Genomic DNA, 18,822 nt, shown 5'->3' on the forward strand with positions numbered 1-18,822 from the left:
ATAAGAGTATTCGGTATAAAAACGAGGATTCAGTACATTAAAAACATTCGGGTTAACTGGTAATAAGTGATTAAAATGCTGAAACTAGCGATTGTGTTAATATGTGGGGTTATAGCTTTGAATTGTCATGGAGTTTTTGCAGAGACCAAATCCGATTGCATTTTAAAAGATCCTCCCAACCAATGTGGGGGACTCTGCCTTGGTGTTTTAACACCGGTGTTGAATCACTTAACCATCCCGCAGGATCACAGGAATCCCAGTGATCCAAAAAAATCCAACGAGGTCCTGGTGAGGCAGTACACGATGGAAAGTCAACTGACTGCCTTGCAAGAAAAACAATCAACATTTGAAAACTCATTGGATAACCAACATAAAACTATGGATATCAACCAGCAGAACGCGACTGATAGACTTGATGAGTTGGAAAGCCAACTGTCAGTTCTACAAGAAACATTACTCACAGTTGAAACTAAACTTAAATATCTGGGATTCGAACAAATTGGCTCGAAATACTTTTATATTGAAAAGCTAACTGAGAAGAATTGGTCCTCTGCTTCAAAATCTTGTCGAAATATGGGAGGCCAACTGGCTGACATTAAGGACCAAGAGGAACTGTCCGCCCTTCAGGGGAGTCTCAAGAAGGACACTCATTACTGGCTGGGCATCAATGACTTGGGCCACAAGGACGAATTCTTGTCCGTGGCCACCGGGAAGCCAGCTCCTTTTCTTAAATGGGCAACAATTCGTCCAACTCGATTGGACACTTCCGACTGCGTATTCCTCTATAATGGTGAAATGTACGATTATCCTTGCAACTATAGTTTCCGGTTTATTTGTCAGTCAGAGGAGGAAAATAAGTAAAAAATATAAAAAGTCAGCATGTATTAAACGTAGAGGAAAATAATATTTACCATTTTTAAATAAAACAACTTTTTTTTTTTAAATTAGATTGCCTTTGTTCGTTTTCTTTTACAACTATACTGAGTCTTAATCTCTGAGTTTTTAATATATCAAATGTTTATCTCTTTTTATATGAGGAATCTCCATTAATCTCTATTGCTCGCTAAATATAACGTTGCACATTTCGTTGTTTTTCTGATTGAGGGCGAAAGTGCAGCCCGCAGTTTTGTGCGACAATGTGGCACGCACATGTTTGGCATAAGGTCGCTCCACGGACTGTAGGAACACAGAACGAGTGGAGGTTTGTCTGGGCAAAAAATATAGAGTTAATAAAGATGATTTATAAATATGCCTGGAGAAACTCACTTGAGCAGCTGTTCAGGTCGCTGAAGTTGCATGCACAACTTTATGCCACTGTAGAAGTCCAGATCAGCATTCAGACTTAATTTTGGTTCGTGAGTGAGACTGAAATCATGAACTAATTTCGCATAGGTGAAACCAACAGCCACATGACCTAGGACAGCGCTACCAGTACTAAGGATAGAAAAAAAAAATCAAGATTAGCTAATCACTTCATTGAATTTGTGGCATTCGACTCACTTTTGCTGAATCTCTGTCTGAGCATTCCGATTCCACAGGCTGAATCCCACCTTGCCATTGAGATCCACACTCCTGGCGCCCAGCACTCGCCAATGAAGAGTGGCTCCTGATGCCAGGATTATGTAGTGCTCGTTGTCCTGGGCCAAGGTAGTTGCCTGGTAGGCGGGCGTCGAATCTGAGGCACTTCCTCCCCACACGTGACCCATTAACTCCGTTTGACCGTTGAAAAAGATCAGGGGTCGCAGCTGGGCGCCCTGCACACTAATCTCCATGCCGGCGGTGACCGTTTCCTCGCCACCCAGTTCATCATCCGCTGGGATTTGGTAATTTCCATCATCGGAGTCACTATCGCCCACCAGCGAACCTAAACCGGCAGTGTATATGCCCAATTTGAAGCTGCTGGCTTGGGAGCGTCCCGCATGGAGCAGAAATTCCACAGAGCCACGCTTGAGGATTCCCTGGTACACTTCCTGGGTACTTAGTAGAGATTCATTGAAGGCAGGAGCCACAGAAAGCTGGCGGGTGAGGACTGTCGTCAGACCTACAAATGATTGTTTAATAGATTGGTTATTTATTAAGGATAAAGAAGCAAAACACTTACCCTTTTGTCCCAGCACATTGTAGTTGTTGACCTGTTTCCTTTTAGCCAGCTCCTTTTCAAACAAAGCCCTGAATCGAGGACACTGCTCAGCTAGCATTCGCAGCTTTTGCAGCACATAGGTTTTGATCTCGAATTGGCGATCATTGGAGGCCAAATAGTCCAACAGGTGACCCAATTGCTCTTGGCTTGGCCTGAGCGATAGGATAATATCCAGAGCTAGAGTGCGAGCAGAGCTATCGAAGCGCCGCTTTTGCTGGAAGAAAATACTTTCAAACTGCTTGCGATGCGAGGGACTAAAACTGCGCGAAGGAAAAGCTTTCAGGGCCTGCAAAGCAGCCACCGATAAATTATGCTCCTCGTCACTTTGGGTCTGCTCCAGCAGGGAATCAATAGTGGCGGGATCCTGGAGATTCTGCAACGCCCTGATATACAATGTGGGCTCCTTGGAGGAGAGACCTTGCAGGAGATAAGTTCGCACCTTCTGCAGCAATGGATCTTCCACATCGAACCTGCTTTGACGCGTTAAGGTGGCCAGAGTTTGGATAATGCTTTCCCTCAGCTTCAACTGCTTTTGGATAGACTCCCACTCTAGTATTCCATACAGGTGTTCAACAATTTTCCTATCCGGATGCGTGGCCACAGCCAGGGACTGCAAGTATTTCTCCAGCAGCTCCAATTGCTCGTTTGTGGTTTCCCCCTCTTTGTAGAGGAATCCAAAGGTGGCATTATGAGCATCAAAGGTTTGAACGGCTCCCAAAAGATCAACCAACTGGGGCAGCAATTGTGTGTGCTCATTGAGCAGATCTACGAAGTGTTCTTGCCTTGTGATGCGAGCCAAGGGGATTAGTTTGACGTAAGCCAGAGCCAATGAAGATTTGCCCACGTCCTCGGATTGCAGTTCCTTCAGAGAAGCCTTCAGTTGTTCCTCAAGCTGAAAAATAGATATATTTAATTTAAAATTCCAAATCTTTAGTCATTAGCTTACAGTTTGCTCCTTGATCTCGCTGATCATGCCATCTACATCGGATTCCAACTCGAAAACGCGATTCCAGTCTAGCAGGCTCTGGATGACCTCCTCCAAGCTATCCAGTTCCAGCTGTTTCACTTCCTCCGATCCTTGGGAGATGTGTTGCAGGATAAGAGTACTCTTCACAGAGCTTCCCACATCCGGTTTGGCTGCTAGGCTTAGGCGGTGACCCTCCAGGGACTCTGCCTTCAGAAGAGTTCCCCCCGAAGAAAGTTCGTAGGAGACCTGCTCCTGGGCTTGCTGAGTGATGCCCAGAGCTTCCTCTGGGTGATAGTTTACCCTGAGATCCCATAGAGAACAATCTCTTTTGGTTTTCTCCACTTTCGTTGAGGATTTCACTTTGTAGGACACTCGACACAGGCCAGAAACATCCAATTCCTCCTCCTGTGAGCCATCTAGCCTCAACTGCAGAAGTGACGCTATTCCGCGCTTCAAATTGAGCACGGACTGATCTTTTGAACTATGTGCTATGACCTTTTCAGGCTGTCCCTTAACCAGACTTATGTAAAAAGGTCTGTCGGGTATCTGGGTAATGGGACGAGATTTTCCAGAAGCATCCACCCGACTTCCGCTGATAAAGACCTCCAGTAGCTGTACTTCATCCCGACTCCAGACCGAACTGATTTTAAGGTCGGTCTCAAATTTATAACTGGTCTCCTTGGCATTTGAACCTCCCGTCAGGTCTTCGAGAATTACTTGATTTTGCAGCTTGAAGATTTGCTGGCTGTTCGGAGGGACTAAAGCCGCTCTTCCCTCGTCTACAGAAATGTGGGCAAAGAAGACAGAAAGAAAGAATGGAACACGTCATTAGTAAATCGAATTGTTATAACTTTCACCCAGAAGCACAGCTACAAGCTGATATTTTTTCATTTATTTAGCCTGGGTCGAGGTTATCAACAAGTGGCCCGCACAGTGGGCGGCATTATTTCCAATAGTGGAAGAATGTGTTTGAGGAAGAGATAATACAATAAAGGGATGGGGTGATAGATAGCAAAGGTCTGCTAGTCTCGGGTGTTCTGGTGTTTTCAAGAACTTTAAAGATTGTATATTTTGTTATCCCAAAAAATTGCAAGTTTAAGTTTTAAAAATTAATAAAATTTAATTTATAGTGGGAATTAGCGTAGACAATAATTCGAATGACGTGTACAAAACAAAAATAAGTCTATTTTATTTTAATGAATTGTGTCTATCAATGAAAAGCTTTAAATTAACACCTTTTACAAATAATTTCATTGACCTTCAAAACTTTAACACCTTTGCTACCTTTTCGTCCCACTGTCCAAAATCAGCTGCTCCAATTGGAAAGTGTGTCAGATAAAAGTTCTCATCGGTTTTTTGTTTGTGTGGAGGAGCGGCAATGTCAATGTTGTTGTTTATCACTTGTTGTGTGGGTGAACGCAGCAAGAAAGGGTTCATTCAACTTTACTATAAACTTTCTACGTGCTTTTGAATCCGCCAAAACTTATTTACCCCATTAAACATTATTTAATTGGCATTAAAACTCACCGAAACTTCCAAAAAAGAGTGCGAGAAGAAGCAGAGATTGCAACCAGTTTTTATGTTGTTTCTCCATGTTTCAAGTGCCTTTTGTTCGACTTTGTGCTTGCTTTATTGGCTGAGCTGAGGAATTTAAGCTAATTCATTGATAAGACTGTTGTTAAGCCGGCGATTAAGGCAGAATTCTATTAAAACCGACCGACCGCGAGGAGAGAAAAATAACAAAAGCCGATGTCGGCAAACGTAAGGGAAATATAAGCAAACGTAAGGGTTTCAGCGTAAGGCAAACGTAAGTGTCAAACAGCTGATAGTCTGAACCGTGGTGAAAATAAACAGCTGATCGAACCACCTAGAGGGCGCCACCGGATTTATTTAACCTAAAAATATAATATTTTATGTTTTGCATTCAATTTTTTAGCTGAGGACAATCAGTTAATCCAATTACCAGATTCTTTTCTTTTAATAATTAATAAGTATTTTTAGATTTATAATTCTCAAATAATGTACCCAATGTAGTACATTCTTTTGTATCTTTATTTGTTCGTATCCCAGGACTTAGCCATCCAAGTTTTCATAAAATTGGATTCATTTTGGTGAGTTTTTTTTATAAACTTAATATATTTAATACGCATTTTAAGAATTACAATTTGTGGATTTAAGATTCGATTTACATGGTGCAGATGAAATGATCTGCATCAATGCTGGAATAAATGTGTCCCTCGGAAATCATGAAGTCCAGAATGTTGCTAGAAAAATAAACGAAAATTTCACAATTGTGCATGGAATAGAAACTGGTAAAATATCGCTTACGTCAACTCGGAGTCGCTGATGTGTGAGAACTTGGCTTTCAGCTCCTTACGGGAGATGCCCTCCTCGGAGACATTGCTCTTAATGGCTTGGAAGACAGCCTGCTGCTTGGGATCCAGCCCACTCACAATGGCTGAGCTCTGGGAGGCGGTAAAATCGGCTATGGAGCCGGAGCCTGAAGAAGCCACTGCACCAGATCCCCCCTTGTTCTGGTAATCCTCGGCCCTGTAGCGGGCATTAAGCACCTCCAGGAGATGGGTGCACACCTCGTTGGGGTCCAAAACAGGCAGCAGCTTGAATACCATCAAGGTTTTCTGACCCCCCTGCGATCGTGTGGTGCCATAGACCTTCACATAGTTGTTGACCATGACTTCGGGGGCCTTCAGGGCGTCGCCCTCCTCCAGCCAATAGTGCGCATCAATCCTGCCACTATGATCCTCCAGGGTGTAAGTAATCTTCGTCGAGGAAGTCTCGACATTTCGCACTATGCCCACCACACAGGCCATGGCATATTGCATGCCGAACAACTCGATATTGCCCTCGGGGGCATCCACAATCTGCTTAATCACCAGGGGCACTATTCCCTATATTAAGGTACCCAAAGACATGTACAACTTATGGAATAATTGTGTTTTATTCACTCACCTCTCCCTTCTGATTGCTGGCGGCTCCAGCGGGCGCAGTTTGTGTGGCATTGAAATCTCCAACTATAATCGAGTTTTAACCATTGATTTCATTATTTTCGTAAGGATAGGGCAGCTACTTACATGAATCGTTCATTTTGCTGCCTTTTTATTGCTTAGAATTAAGTTTTTTAAATGAATTTTACAATAGGGCGCCGGTAAACAACAAAACGCGCGAATTTGTAGTTGCAAGTGTGACCGTAGGTGACATTTGAAAGAATACCATATTTTTGGTATATACTAAATACGGAAATAAATTGAAATATATTTCTACAAAAACATACCCTTGCATTTAAAAAACACAATTGTGGTTTTTATATTTTCTTTTTAATCCAAATAGTAACCTTAACTTTTAAAAATGTTTTTAATGGAGTGAGTGTAAATGAAAAATTATAACAAGCCTTTAGGTTTTTCTGAATGTTCTTATCTTAGTTCAATGGAACACTTTGGACTTTTAGTCCCTTTGGAACTTATTCTTCCTGAGATTGTTAACTCAATTCATTGCTCAATACTGCTAATTTTAAAAACGTTGGTATTGAATCATGGCATGCAATATATGTTACTATCGGTCCCTCTTCTTTTTTGGTTTTACTTCAACGTTGGCCGAAGGACAAATATCCTTGTTTAAGCATTCTCCGCAATTAGGTTTCACTGGGGTGCAAATGGTTTGGCCGAATCCAACGAATAGATGATTAACTTCCGACCAGAGGCTAAAGGGCAGCCACTTCTCCAATGCGATCCGGGTTTGTTCTGGCTCCTTTGTGGGCTTCGGTACCCAACCCAATCTATTTGATAGGCGATGCACATGAACGTCCACTCCAATTCCGGTGATTTTATTCCAGGCCACTGCCATACATATATGAGCCATCTTGGGTCCAACTCCCGGAAGAGCCACAAGTTCCTTGATATTATCCGGAATATCCGAATCATATTTGTCCATAAGTATCTCCACAGTTTGCTTGAGGTATTTTGCTTTGTTCTGCAATGGATAGTCGTAAGATGAATAAGAATTCACGAGTTTGTATTGTGATATGTCTAACCTTATAAAAAGAAACGGGATGCAGCAAGTTCTCCAGTTCTGTTACTGGCATTTCCTTTAATTTAAGTGGAGTCAGAGTTCGGTCTTTAAGGCGATTCATGGCTTCAAAGGTGGTTTGATCCTTGGTTTGACTGGACAACATTAGGGCTACTAAGTTTTGGAAGCGTTGGGTCTGTGAAATGATTATTATTTTAAATATTCCATAATTTGTATCCTGTTTACTAAGAATACCTTTGCATCTGCTTTGGAGTCCGCACAGCGATGGCATCCCATGGTGTCCACAGGAGCAGTTTTAGAGTTTCTCATGATGCGTATGTTTTCTAAATGATTATACCATAAGGGATGTGGTGCTTGTACTTCCGGATATAAATTTGGATCCAATTGGTTAACCAGTTCTGTTTTCACAGTTTTTAAGGCCTCTAGGCTCTCTTGTATATTCAGTTCCTGCTTTATTTGTGATTCCATTTCCTTCTTGATCTTATCAGTCATTATGGGAGATTCGGCAGCTTCTTGGACCACTTTACATTTGACTACAGTAGCGGAACCAACTTGAATTTTGGTTACCGTATGATCTACTTTTTTATTTTTTTTCGGTGGAACTCGAGTTGGAGATAGGGGTTCCTTTTTAAGGGATTCCATTTTAAGTGGTTCCATTTTTAGAGATTCTCCATTTACTTGACGCTGCTTGCGGGTCCTAATCGGGGAGAAGTAAATTGAGCTACTAGATCCTGCCGCACCCACTAGATCCTCAATATCCTGAAAGTTCAGAAACTGCGTCATTACTTCTGCTATAATCATAATATTATGAAATACTTACCCTCACATTATCAGCCCTATTCTGTCGGCTTATTATCTCTGTGGGTTTTATCACGTCTCCTCGTTTAGCCAATTTGTTGGCCAACGTTAGTTTCTTCACATTTTTGGCCATATTTAATATAATTCCTGCTCTTCTCGCGTTCATATGTTTGTTTACTTTTTGAACCTATCGATTTCGATATAAAAATCAAAAGGGTTTCCACTAAACGGTCATACTTTAATGTGTTGCGCGGTTAAATTTAAAATGAAGAAATTTTCAGCATATGTTTTGCATTTTATTATTTAAAATTGTTGCGCGGTTAAATTTAAGGTTAAGAAATTTTCAGCATATGTAGGTGTACCATTGCATTTTATTATTTAAAACGGCCTTATATCTAAAATAGCTTAATGGTATTTCTACAACTTTTTTATGAGTTTCTTATTTTGTTTTAAACAAAATGGATTAGGACTACGTATGTATTTACATATAAGATTCTCATCATTGTAGACAATAGCAAAATGTACAATTATTTAAAAAAATGTCCAACATCCAATGACATTTATTCCGATAGCAATTTACTTTCGTGCGTCTGTAAAAAAAACGTTACCAAAAAACTGTATAATATTAATGCCTTTACTCACCTGATGTGCCAGCTTCAGAAGGTGTTCAAAACTGGACCGCCCTGTCTGCAAGACCATTCCATAAAATACTTTGCTCCAGGATTGCGTCAAAAGTTCGTAGGGTGATCCAAATTCCACCAGACTGCCGGCATCCAAAACCATTACCTTATCCGAATCTATGATCGTATTTAACCTATGGGCTATGGTTAGCACAGTGCAATTCTTGAACTTCCGGCGAATGGTTGTCTGAATAAGGGCGTCTGTTTGAGGATCAACATTTGCCGTGGCCTCGTCCATTACTAGGATGCGGTTCTCGCGGAGAATTGCCCTGGCCAAACAGACCAACTGCCGTTGACCCACACTGTAGTTGGCACCCCCCTCAGCGATCATACTTTCAAGACCCTTCGGCAACTCGGATACCTCCTTCTTAAGATGAACCTATAAAAAAAGATTGTAAAAGTAAGGATGCGATGAATAACTTTATCAATATCTCACCTCCTCTAGGGCCTCCCACAACTTATCGTCAGGATACTGTTCAAAGGGATCCAAATTATACCGCATGGTACCGGAAAATAGCACTGGTTCCTGGGGTATTATGGAGATTTTGCTGCGTAGATCGTGTAGTCCAATTTCAGCTATATCTCTACCATCTATCACCATGGACCCATCGTTGTAGGACAATCTGAAGAGGGCATTTATAAGGGAGGATTTACCGGCACCTGTTCTTCCCACAATGCCAATCTTCTCGCGTGGTTGGATAACGAAATCCAGCGACTTTAATACTTTATCCGTTTTGGGATCCGGGTTGTATCGCAGACTAAGTTCTTCCGCTTTAATCCCACCCTCTTGTGGCCAATTTTTGGGAGGTTTCTTTTCCTCTGGAGACTCGAATTCACCTTCCGATTCCAGGTTCTTATATTCCAGAACTCTTTCCACGGACGTCATAGAATTCTCCAGCTCTGCGGATTGCCGCATTCCCCACTGTACAGTCCCAGTCATGGACATAGCTTGGGTGATAGCCAAACCGATTTGTCCGGGATTATCAAGCGGGGGATTAAAGTAGCTCATTATGGTAACCGATATAACATAGGCCACGCAAAACAGATCCAGATAGTATCCGAAAGCTCGATTTGTGGAGAGGAAGGTATAGTATCCTGAACTGTGGAGATCCTGGTAGTTATCGTATTCCTTAGTCAGTAATTCCTGAGCACCCATAGCTCTGATGGTGGGAAGGCCATTCAACGTTGCACTAAAATGCGAATACATCGGAGATCTGGCTACGGCTTCCAATCTTTTCACGTCCCTCGAAGTACTTAGGTAGAATTTACGAAGATAATGGAAAGCCAAAAACATGGTCATGGTATTTACCAAATACCATGGATTTGTGATGCACAAAACTCCTATAATTCCACTGATTGTGAGGAATATTTGTATGCAATCGAGCATGACGGCAGGCAGTATTTCGTCCACTTGTCCCAGATCCATGGCAAATCGATTTAGGATTCTGCCTGAGGGATTTGCGTGAAAGAAATACAGGGCAGTTCGGGAAATACCTTGGAACATGGTATTATGCAACTGGGTGGATGAGTGCATCGCCATGCTGAAGAAGAGTAGAGTTCGAACCAGTGCAAAGATCACTAGGGCTATATTGATTCCACTAAATATGTAAATATCCAACAAAGAAGAGGAGTCGTTGTTTTTTACCCTGTGAATGTAAAGAACTAAATATTTTAAAATACATACAACTCATTAAACTACTTACCAGTAGGACAGGAAGTAATCCCCTCCGGAAGCCAGAATTTGAGTGCCCAGGCAGAAGAATGCCACCAGGACAACAAGAAACCATCCTGAACCCGAGGAAAAATATTTCTTATAGATGTCCAATCCAATTTTTCCTTTGGATCGCGATTCCTCAACGGGTTGCCTTTCATCTTCCCATACAGATTCCGTTCCAGAATCCACTGATGTGATACTGCTTCTACTTACACCACTGCTTTGGCGGGAGTAATTTGACTTATTCTCCTTCGCATCGCCAGATGCATTTACCTCATCAGAATTTTCCTTTTCCTCCTGGGTCTCTTTGGCCAAAAGTTGGGCGAAATCCTGACCGCTTTTCAGCATTTCGTCATATGTGCCAATAGCACTTATTTTTCCCTTATCCATGATCACTATTAGATCGGCATGCTCCAGAAATTGCAGTTGGTGGGTAACCAGGATCACCAGTTTATTTCTGAGAAAGCCACGCATGCACACCTCGAATAAATGACGACCTACGTGGGTATCCACGGCGCTCAAAGGATCGTCAAGGAGATAGGTATCTGCCTGCCGATAAACAGCTCTGGCTAAACTGATCCTGGCTCTTTGACCTCCGGATAGAGAGGCACCTCTTTCGCCCACAAAGGTGCGATCTCCCTGAAGCAGCTCGAAATCTCTTTCCAAAGCACACTTTTTAACGACTTTACGATATCGCTGCTTATCCATGGGCAAACCGAATAGAATATTATCCCTAACGGATGCGTTGAAAAGCCAGGGTTCCTGGGAGGCATACGATATTTTTCCCTCGACCTTCAGCTTTCCAGATTCACCAGGAAGTTCTCCAAGTATAGCCTGAATTAGGCTGGATTTACCCGAACCCACAGGTCCAATGACAGCCACCAATTGCGGTGGCTTCAGACTAATGTTTATATTATCCAAAACGGGTTCCACGTGGTCCTGATTCCACCGTGCTCGAAAAGATTGTAATTCCACGAGGGGTTTCGCTTTGAAAAGCGCATTTATATGTCCAACTTCAAGTTCCGGAACTTCAGTTTCATCTCTCATCATAAATGCCTTAATTCTTCTAAGGGTAACCAACATCTCCGCAAATTGCGACATTCCACTCGGGAAGAATTTGGTCACTGTGCGTCGCAGGATGTTGTAAAAAGCGGTTACGGAGAAAGCCCTCTCTGCAGTCAATTCTCCGCCCATCAAGACAAATCCCAGAAGGCTCACGAATATCGCAATCCTACCCAGAGTAATCTCAAACGATAGAAGAGTACCTCGGATATAGTTCACCTTGCGAATGGAGCTCATCTCACTGCGTCGCAGTCTCTCGATTAGTCTTCCAAAGGGCTTCTCCCAGGTGTACATTTTAATCACCTGGATACCAGATATAATCTCATTCATCATCCTAACCCTCTGATCAGTTCTTAGGGCTGTTTGCAGTCTCAGCTTTGAAGTGAGTCTGCTCATAAATGTTTGAACCGGAAGATATAGAAGTAGTATCCCGATTCCGTAAAGTGAGGCTATTCCAATTTGTTGGTATAGGAAATACGAAGATATGAGTAACTCCAACGGACCCAACCACAGAAAGTGGAAGTGAATTAAGGCCCGATCAAAGCGACCTAGATCGTTCGATATAAGGTTAACGACTTGACCCGTCGTTGTATCTCCCAAAGCAGTGCGACTTAATCGAAGAGCTTTCCGGTATATAGCCGTACTCACGGCCACTCTCATTTTCATGGCCAGATGCTACAGAAAATAAATTTAAACATATTGTTACTTAAACGAACACGGATGTACTCTTCAAACTCACCATCATACCCATCATAAAGGGATGAAACATAAGAACTGAAAACAGTGTAGTTATAATCAGGGTTATTCCATAAATTTGAGCCCATAATCCATCTCCATTTCCATTTCTGGTAAATTCGGATATCAGAGCTCCCAGAATAAGTGGTAAGGTAGCTCTGTTAAAAAGAGATTTGACATATAAGACATAATTTAACGATGTGATAAATATTTAAGTGTAATAAATATTTGATTTAGAAAACATATGTATTTTTTATTATAGAATAAAATTTCTTACAAACCTTGTTCCCAATTCTAAAAATCCACAAAATATGCCGGATACGAACAGTTTCCATCCGAATACCTTTGCTATAACCTTTAAAATACTTGGTTCCTTTTTGGCTTCATCCCGACAGGACTTGGCTTCTGCCTGCCAAGTCTCAAAGAATTTATCGCCCAGAGTATCTGCTTTGTGTCCTTTTAAAGTCGTATAAAGATCGGTGGGCTCTAAAGTCTTTTTTCTGCCCTTGAAAAGAATGGGCAATGCGAAGCTGTGGAAAATAATACACATGTTTAAGAAAATATTATGATAACTGTAGGCATAACATTGGGTTTACTCAACCCACTGTCATTAAAGTTTATACAAACACAATCATCAGAAGAGACAGACGTGATCTTTTAGCATCTGTTATCTACTGATAAGGGTCTATTTTTACATAACTGAACTTTGTTCATTTTAATGTAATTTTTTTGAAGATTCCAGTAATACATACCAGAACATTAAAATGGATAAAATCCCCGCAGATTCCCGTGGATTTATCGGCAGCTTATTAGCCTGCATGTTTTATATTATTTATATCATTCAAATTAATAATTTTACTTTGATAGTCTTTTGGTATTATTTTTATTTAATTTCACTCTTTACTCCGAAACCTATTTCGGATCAAAATGGATATCTAATTTTCACTTGGCTTAAAACTAAAACTTTCCGTTGAACAATCAAAAAATGTAAGATAAAAGCGTCCGTGGGGTTTCGCTTTTCAACTTGTTCTGGTTCATATTTAAGTGCCTTTCGCCGAGTGATAAAACTCACGGAACTTTTCTCACCTGGATGACGTAGATTATCTCGGAGATAATCTAGGTAGTTAATGTTGCTAGCAAAGTGAAAATCTTCTTTATTTAGCTTTTAAGATGTAATAGTACTTGTATTATATTATAAGTATTAACTTCTATTTATTTGATAAAAAAATTCTACCCTCATTACCTTGTAATTAGTGAAATATTCAAAGAACCTGAAAAATATTTTTATTTCATAAGAAATTGTAATATTTTTATTAGAATAGATAAGCATTAAATAAATATAACTCTCCTGCATGCCTTTATATATACTTTTATTCCTATCAAGGTTTTCATTACAAAAAGAAGATCCGCAATCCATTTTTTTATAGAGTATAGAGATTTTAACGGATCGACATAAGTTCTGACTAATAAATACTTTGTTGCATGTAGTAGTTCCAGCACCTCTAACAGGGGAACGCGTAGTCGCCTAAGTAGATCGAATAAATTTGTTAACTAGCCGTAAAACAAGAGTAGCCAAAACAACTAGAGTAAACAACAATAATTTTATTTGTTTTAGTAATACCCTTACTCAGTTTGGAATTACTATTATAAAATTAGTGTGTATAATTTTTAAGCGAAACTTTTGATGAACTATCATAAATAACTAATTTTAGACAAAGGACCTATGAAATAAATAAATAAATATAAAATATAAACCAGACGGACAGCCGAACATGCCTATATCGACTTGTCTGGCCATGCTTATCAAGAATATATATACTTTATAGAGTCAAAAACGTTTTCTTCACTGCGTTTCAAAGTTCTGAAGAAAATTATCTTCGTTTCGCCATCTATGTCCTTACTTATTGCGGCGGTTTTTTTTAAAATTCTTCCAAGTAAAGTTTAATTTTCCCAACCTTGTTTACTCCTTAACAAATCAATATTTTTTTGCGTCTTTAAATATTTGTTAATTGAGCCATCCATCATTCTCAGCGTTTGTTTAGCCCGCTATCAATAAGCAAATAAAAATTAACTAACGAATTGAAATACACACAAGCTTCATTCGGATGCAGCTGGTCACGAACTGCACTTTTTTTCACATAAATATAAACATAAATGTGTGTGCATATTTTATCATTTATTTACATAAAATAAGCGACCGCAAGGTTTAATTAACCGCAAAAGTGGCAGGGAAAAATATAAAAAAAATTAAACCTACACAGAGAAGGAAAAGAAAAAGGGAATTTATGAAATAAAAAGTGATATGTGAGTTAATACAAAGCGTAAACATGAAGAAAAAGAACCAGAGAAATAGATATGCGGACGGCGTGTATTGGCATTAAGCGAAGTAATAAGGTAAATATATGCTCAGCTCTGAAAACACACAGATACACACCCATACGGAGACACACTGGAATGTAAGTCCGGGCAAATAAACATATTTATCTGTATGACAACTCGCTGAAGTGACCCTGCCCAACTAAAGTAAAGTAAAGACAACTGTTCCCGGCTGAATCGAATCGGATTGAAGGAATTAATATACAGATGGATCGAATCCTGAAATACCCTTGTATGATTCTCAGGAATTTCTTTTATTTTGATGAAATTATATTATCTTATAAAAATGGCTTATAAATATGGGTTTTTTTAAGTCGTTCTGCCCAGAAATTGGAAAAGATTGGTAATCAAACCTATACATATTAAATCTAATCAATCTATAACATTTAGCTGCATACCTTTGGGAAATTTCATAGGTTTTTTTACAAACACCATCCTTTTTATGATCTCTGACCTGCCATGGTTCTAAGAAAAAAATTTTGTTCATACATAAGACACCAATATTATGAACCCACTAATTCTTTATGAATATTTAGACTTGATATACTTAAATAGATATACACACATATAAATTTTATGTTAATAATATTTCTTAAAAAAAAGCATAAATATTAATTTAAGAACTCTACATTTACATAGATACTTTTGTTTAAAGTCCTTGGTGCCTTCATGATGATGGGTAATCCCCGTAATTATATGGAGCGCCCGACACCCAACGGACATTGACCGCTCCCTGAGTCAGTGCCGCTCCCCCACCCCACCTCCCCTCCCCCCTTATTCAGATCGTCGTTCCATGTTTTTCCCTTATCAGCGGACAAGAACGCAGCGTGAGTGCGCCTGTCACTTGGGGCAAACATATGTTTCGTTACAAATTGACGACCGCAACGCTCTTATCAGCAACGGCTGCTGATACCAACAACAACGTTAAGGGCGGTGAGTATAGAGAGGGGATGGGGGTCAGAAGGGCAAGGCAACCGCTGGACAACAAAAGACAACAAACGAAAATTAACGAAAACTAAATTTAAACACGTCTTGCTGCGGTCCACCCAGCGGAGATGTGTTTCATTAGCTGCAGCTGCAAATCGCCCCATCTCTTTCGTCCTTCACTCGCCATCTCTGTCTGCTGCTATCCACCTGCACTCAGAAAAAAATGTTTAAGCAATATCAAGAGGTATTAACTCAAAAAAATACAAGCCTCGATTTTTATAATTTAATACTTAACAATAAGTAAATAAAAAAGAATTTTACATTTTACAAAATGTAATAATTTTATTTTCTAAAAACGTATGTTGATTTTAAAATAAACTAAAATTCCTATTAAAAAATATGATATTTTATAGAATTCTTATATCTTAAAATCTAAATTATAAATTAAAATTGTCTTAAAAATGCTTTACTTATTAATCAAACAAAAAAACCTCTTAACGAGGAAAAACATTCAACATTCAACATAAAAAAGTTATAAAATCTACTTTTGCGGCGAAAATGTATTATACGATCTACTAAGTAATTAAAATTCTCTAAATTTTTCTGATTCTTATTATGTTAATTCAAAAAATACTTATATCGAAAAATCTATTTTCTAAATGCGACTTTTTTAACAATGCTTTACTTATTGATTTAATAATTTAAATCATACAGAATATAAGCGTTGTTAAAAACAATTCTTAGCACAATATTTTGTTTTATTGAAACTTTCAATTGCTTCAAACCACTTTAAGCATTTACTTTATTTAAATTTGTAATAAAGTTTATTATAATTTTCTGTGTAACATTGCGGTTACCAATGCGATTGTGTGGGTGAATCGAGGAATGGGGCTCTGAAAGGGGGAAGCATGTGCTAAGACCTATTAAGGGGTTAAGGGTTGTCCAGTGGCAACCGCTGACTTTTTGCTCGCAGCGGGCGGTCACGGTAAATAAGGTATACTACCGGACCCCATGTGGACCTGTCAGTGCCTAATCCTCGACTGAAGGCAGGAAAGGGATGCGTATGACAGGAAACCGTTGGATATAATTGTTATTATCAAAACAGATAATTAACAGGGTTCATGTTGATAAACAAAGACTATTAAAAAACACCACCTTTTCCTTATGTGTCGATATTTTGCATCTAAGATTTGTAACAAAATTTACATCAGGCAAACAAACAACGTATGTTTATATTAGATTAGCTATATATTTTAAAATAGAACCCATAAATACAAGTCTCTAGAAAACTATGGCTTATAAATAGGTTACTATACAAAAATAATTTTAAAAAAATGTTTCTTACAAAAGCTTTTAAAATAAGGTGCCACTTTAAATCACACATTGATCAATAAATAATACTGGGCATACCAAAATGAGTACCTGCCATCCATTATTGCTACTTCTTACATACTTTATATAATTATACAGGCTCTTTTTAAGGCTCGTTTTGTAGCCAACATGTTCAATAAAACCTCTTGCCTTCTTCAAACACTTGAAAGTTGCCCTCGTGCCACAAAAGTTAAATACATATATATATAGAAAGGGGCTGGAAAATATTAAATCCGATCGCCCCCAGACCCAATCCCCCTTCGATTCCGTTCCGTTCGATTCGCTGCGGTGTGAACGGGCAATGGCAAACAGGCAAATAAACAAACAATCGAGGGCCGTCCTTTGGCTTTCGGCCAGGCTTTGGCTTTTGCAGAGGTGCGTATGCATATAGACGGGCCACCCATACAACCAGACCTACATATGTGTGTGTTTAGTTTCCGGGGGTTGCTTGCCAACTGGCTTATACACGTACACCACAGGTCCTGCCTTGCTGGCCACCACTACTACTGCTGCTGCTGCTGACCTGGCCCAGGAAACAATTAGCTCTAAATAAAATTTCAAAATAAGCAACTGTTTGCGCTTCCAAAAGCCCCATCGCTTTTCCACCATTGCCGGCGAACACGCCATTTTCAAGCGGAATGGGAACTCATATTAGATACCATGATATCACTTAATTACGGTATTTAAATGAGCAACAAATGATATGCTTTTGGGCTTTTAGAACCCATTCGAAAAAAAGCTAAAATGCATATATGCACAAGCGAAACTCCATGCATTTTCACAAAATTTATTTTCTATATTTCAGTTATACGCATTTAATTTTTATGATTTGCCAAAAACGTGCCCGGCAAACTAGGCAACACTTTGTGGGCCGTAATCATCTCTTGGCCAACTTCATTGCCATGGCATTTCAAGCTACTCATGTGCGAGTGTGTTTGAAATGTAATTGAAATTTAGTTGGCAAAACTAATTGGAATTGCTGCATTATGCAAAAGGCGATAAAGCCCCAAACAGAAAGGCCGCTCCAATTGGGCGGCTGAAAATGAATTGTAAAAAGGGAAACAACAATTGATTTTAATGCAATTTTCTACTTTTCAAAAATAAAAAACAGGTAATTCCGAGTTGTGCTTTAAATTCATAAAACCAAAGTGCTTATAAATATTTTATTTGAGCAAAACATTCATTATTTTATAAAAAGCTGTTCAAAGTTATATATAACAAACCAGGGACTACAGGCCTTCTATATAGTTCAAAAATATCTACATAAGTTTATTTAACTTTAAAATATTTTTTATTGACAAAATCTTATTTTAAAATTGTATATATTATGGTCATTCTATTCTATATAGTTCATAAATATCTACATAAGTTTATTAAACTTTGAAATATTTTTTATTGGGTATGTCTTATTTTAAAATTGTATATATCTGGTCAAAAATTACCTCAGTGCAGTTATTTACTAGGGAAAAATGGGTTCAAAAACGTTTTGACAGAAATTGCTAATTAAAATAATTTGCGTGCTCGTTCGACTAAACCCAAAAGTGAACGACGTAAATAATTAAATTAACCAAAATGACATGCAAAATGCTTAGGACAATGGCTTCAAACGACAACTATTAGAGGACGATTATCGGGGAGGGGTCACGAAAGCTGAAATTTCGAACTGCGTTGTTGACCCAATTAGGAAACCGTTTTGGCCATCGCGTTTAGTTTTCGGCCAATTTCGAATTATGCATACGATGGAGGGCTCCCAGGTCGCGGAAGTCGTTTACTATCGACCTTTAACTCCCCGCTGAAAATGCAATATAATCCCAGGTTTATTTAGCATTTCAACAATTTTTAAATCCTCGCCGAGCATTAATTAATGTCCTTTCAGTCCGGCAATTCTCACTCTTGATATTTTTTTTTCATATTTATTTCGTTATTCAAATAAACTTTTATGTCAAGTAGAACAAAAGCCAAAAGTTTACCAAAATTCAAACGCAAAAAATTATGTGAGCTTCTACAT

At 39.2% G+C, this 18,822-nt stretch overlaps 5 protein-coding genes across 5 annotated transcripts; 1 reads left to right on the forward strand and 4 right to left on the reverse strand.

Annotated features, from left to right (window-relative positions):
• Positions 1 to 56: 56 nt before the first annotated feature.
• Positions 57 to 1,249, forward strand: LOC108012550 (accessory gland protein Acp29AB-like). Its single transcript, XM_017078001.4, has one exon. It carries the CDS (start codon positions 76 to 78, stop codon positions 859 to 861), a length of 786 nt encoding a protein of 261 aa, XP_016933490.3. The 5' UTR covers positions 57 to 75; the 3' UTR covers positions 862 to 1,249.
• Mtp (microsomal triacylglycerol transfer protein) lies at positions 883 to 4,864 on the reverse strand. Its single transcript, XM_017090418.4, has 6 exons — positions 4,635 to 4,864; positions 3,087 to 3,886; positions 2,102 to 3,032; positions 1,501 to 2,041; positions 1,267 to 1,434; positions 883 to 1,207 (listed from the first exon to the last, which is right to left on the reverse strand). The coding sequence occupies exons 1-6, from the start codon at positions 4,699 to 4,701 to the stop codon at positions 1,054 to 1,056; spliced, it is 2,661 nt and encodes an 886-aa protein (XP_016945907.3). The 5' UTR covers positions 4,702 to 4,864; the 3' UTR covers positions 883 to 1,053.
• Positions 4,865 to 5,223: 359 nt separating this feature from the next.
• Positions 5,224 to 6,326, reverse strand: RPA2 (Replication protein A2). Its single transcript, XM_017074093.4, has 4 exons — positions 6,200 to 6,326; positions 6,078 to 6,139; positions 5,436 to 6,016; positions 5,224 to 5,371 (listed from the first exon to the last, which is right to left on the reverse strand). The coding sequence occupies exons 1-4, from the start codon at positions 6,210 to 6,212 to the stop codon at positions 5,293 to 5,295; spliced, it is 735 nt and encodes a 244-aa protein (XP_016929582.1). The 5' UTR covers positions 6,213 to 6,326; the 3' UTR covers positions 5,224 to 5,292.
• A 305-nt stretch (positions 6,327 to 6,631) lies between these two features.
• Nthl1 (Nth-like DNA glycosylase 1) lies at positions 6,632 to 8,137 on the reverse strand. The gene is made up of 4 exons (XM_017072799.4): positions 7,972 to 8,137; positions 7,386 to 7,910; positions 7,156 to 7,326; positions 6,632 to 7,094 (listed from the first exon to the last, which is right to left on the reverse strand). Exons 1-4 carry the CDS (start codon positions 8,113 to 8,115, stop codon positions 6,678 to 6,680), a joined length of 1,257 nt encoding a protein of 418 aa, XP_016928288.3. The 5' UTR covers positions 8,116 to 8,137; the 3' UTR covers positions 6,632 to 6,677.
• Positions 8,138 to 8,300: 163 nt separating this feature from the next.
• Positions 8,301 to 13,170, reverse strand: LOC108021708 (probable multidrug resistance-associated protein lethal(2)03659). The gene is made up of 7 exons (XM_017090542.4): positions 12,893 to 13,170; positions 12,422 to 12,670; positions 12,145 to 12,298; positions 10,333 to 12,080; positions 9,066 to 10,275; positions 8,592 to 9,008; positions 8,301 to 8,539 (listed from the first exon to the last, which is right to left on the reverse strand). Exons 1-7 carry the CDS (start codon positions 12,958 to 12,960, stop codon positions 8,510 to 8,512), a joined length of 3,876 nt encoding a protein of 1,291 aa, XP_016946031.3. The 5' UTR covers positions 12,961 to 13,170; the 3' UTR covers positions 8,301 to 8,509.
• Between the last annotated feature and the right edge of the window lie 5,652 nt (positions 13,171 to 18,822).

Source organism: Drosophila suzukii, chromosome 2L (genome assembly GCF_043229965.1).
Source record: "Drosophila suzukii chromosome 2L, CBGP_Dsuzu_IsoJpt1.0, whole genome shotgun sequence".
NCBI classification, from domain to species: Eukaryota; Metazoa; Arthropoda; class Insecta; order Diptera; family Drosophilidae; genus Drosophila; species Drosophila suzukii.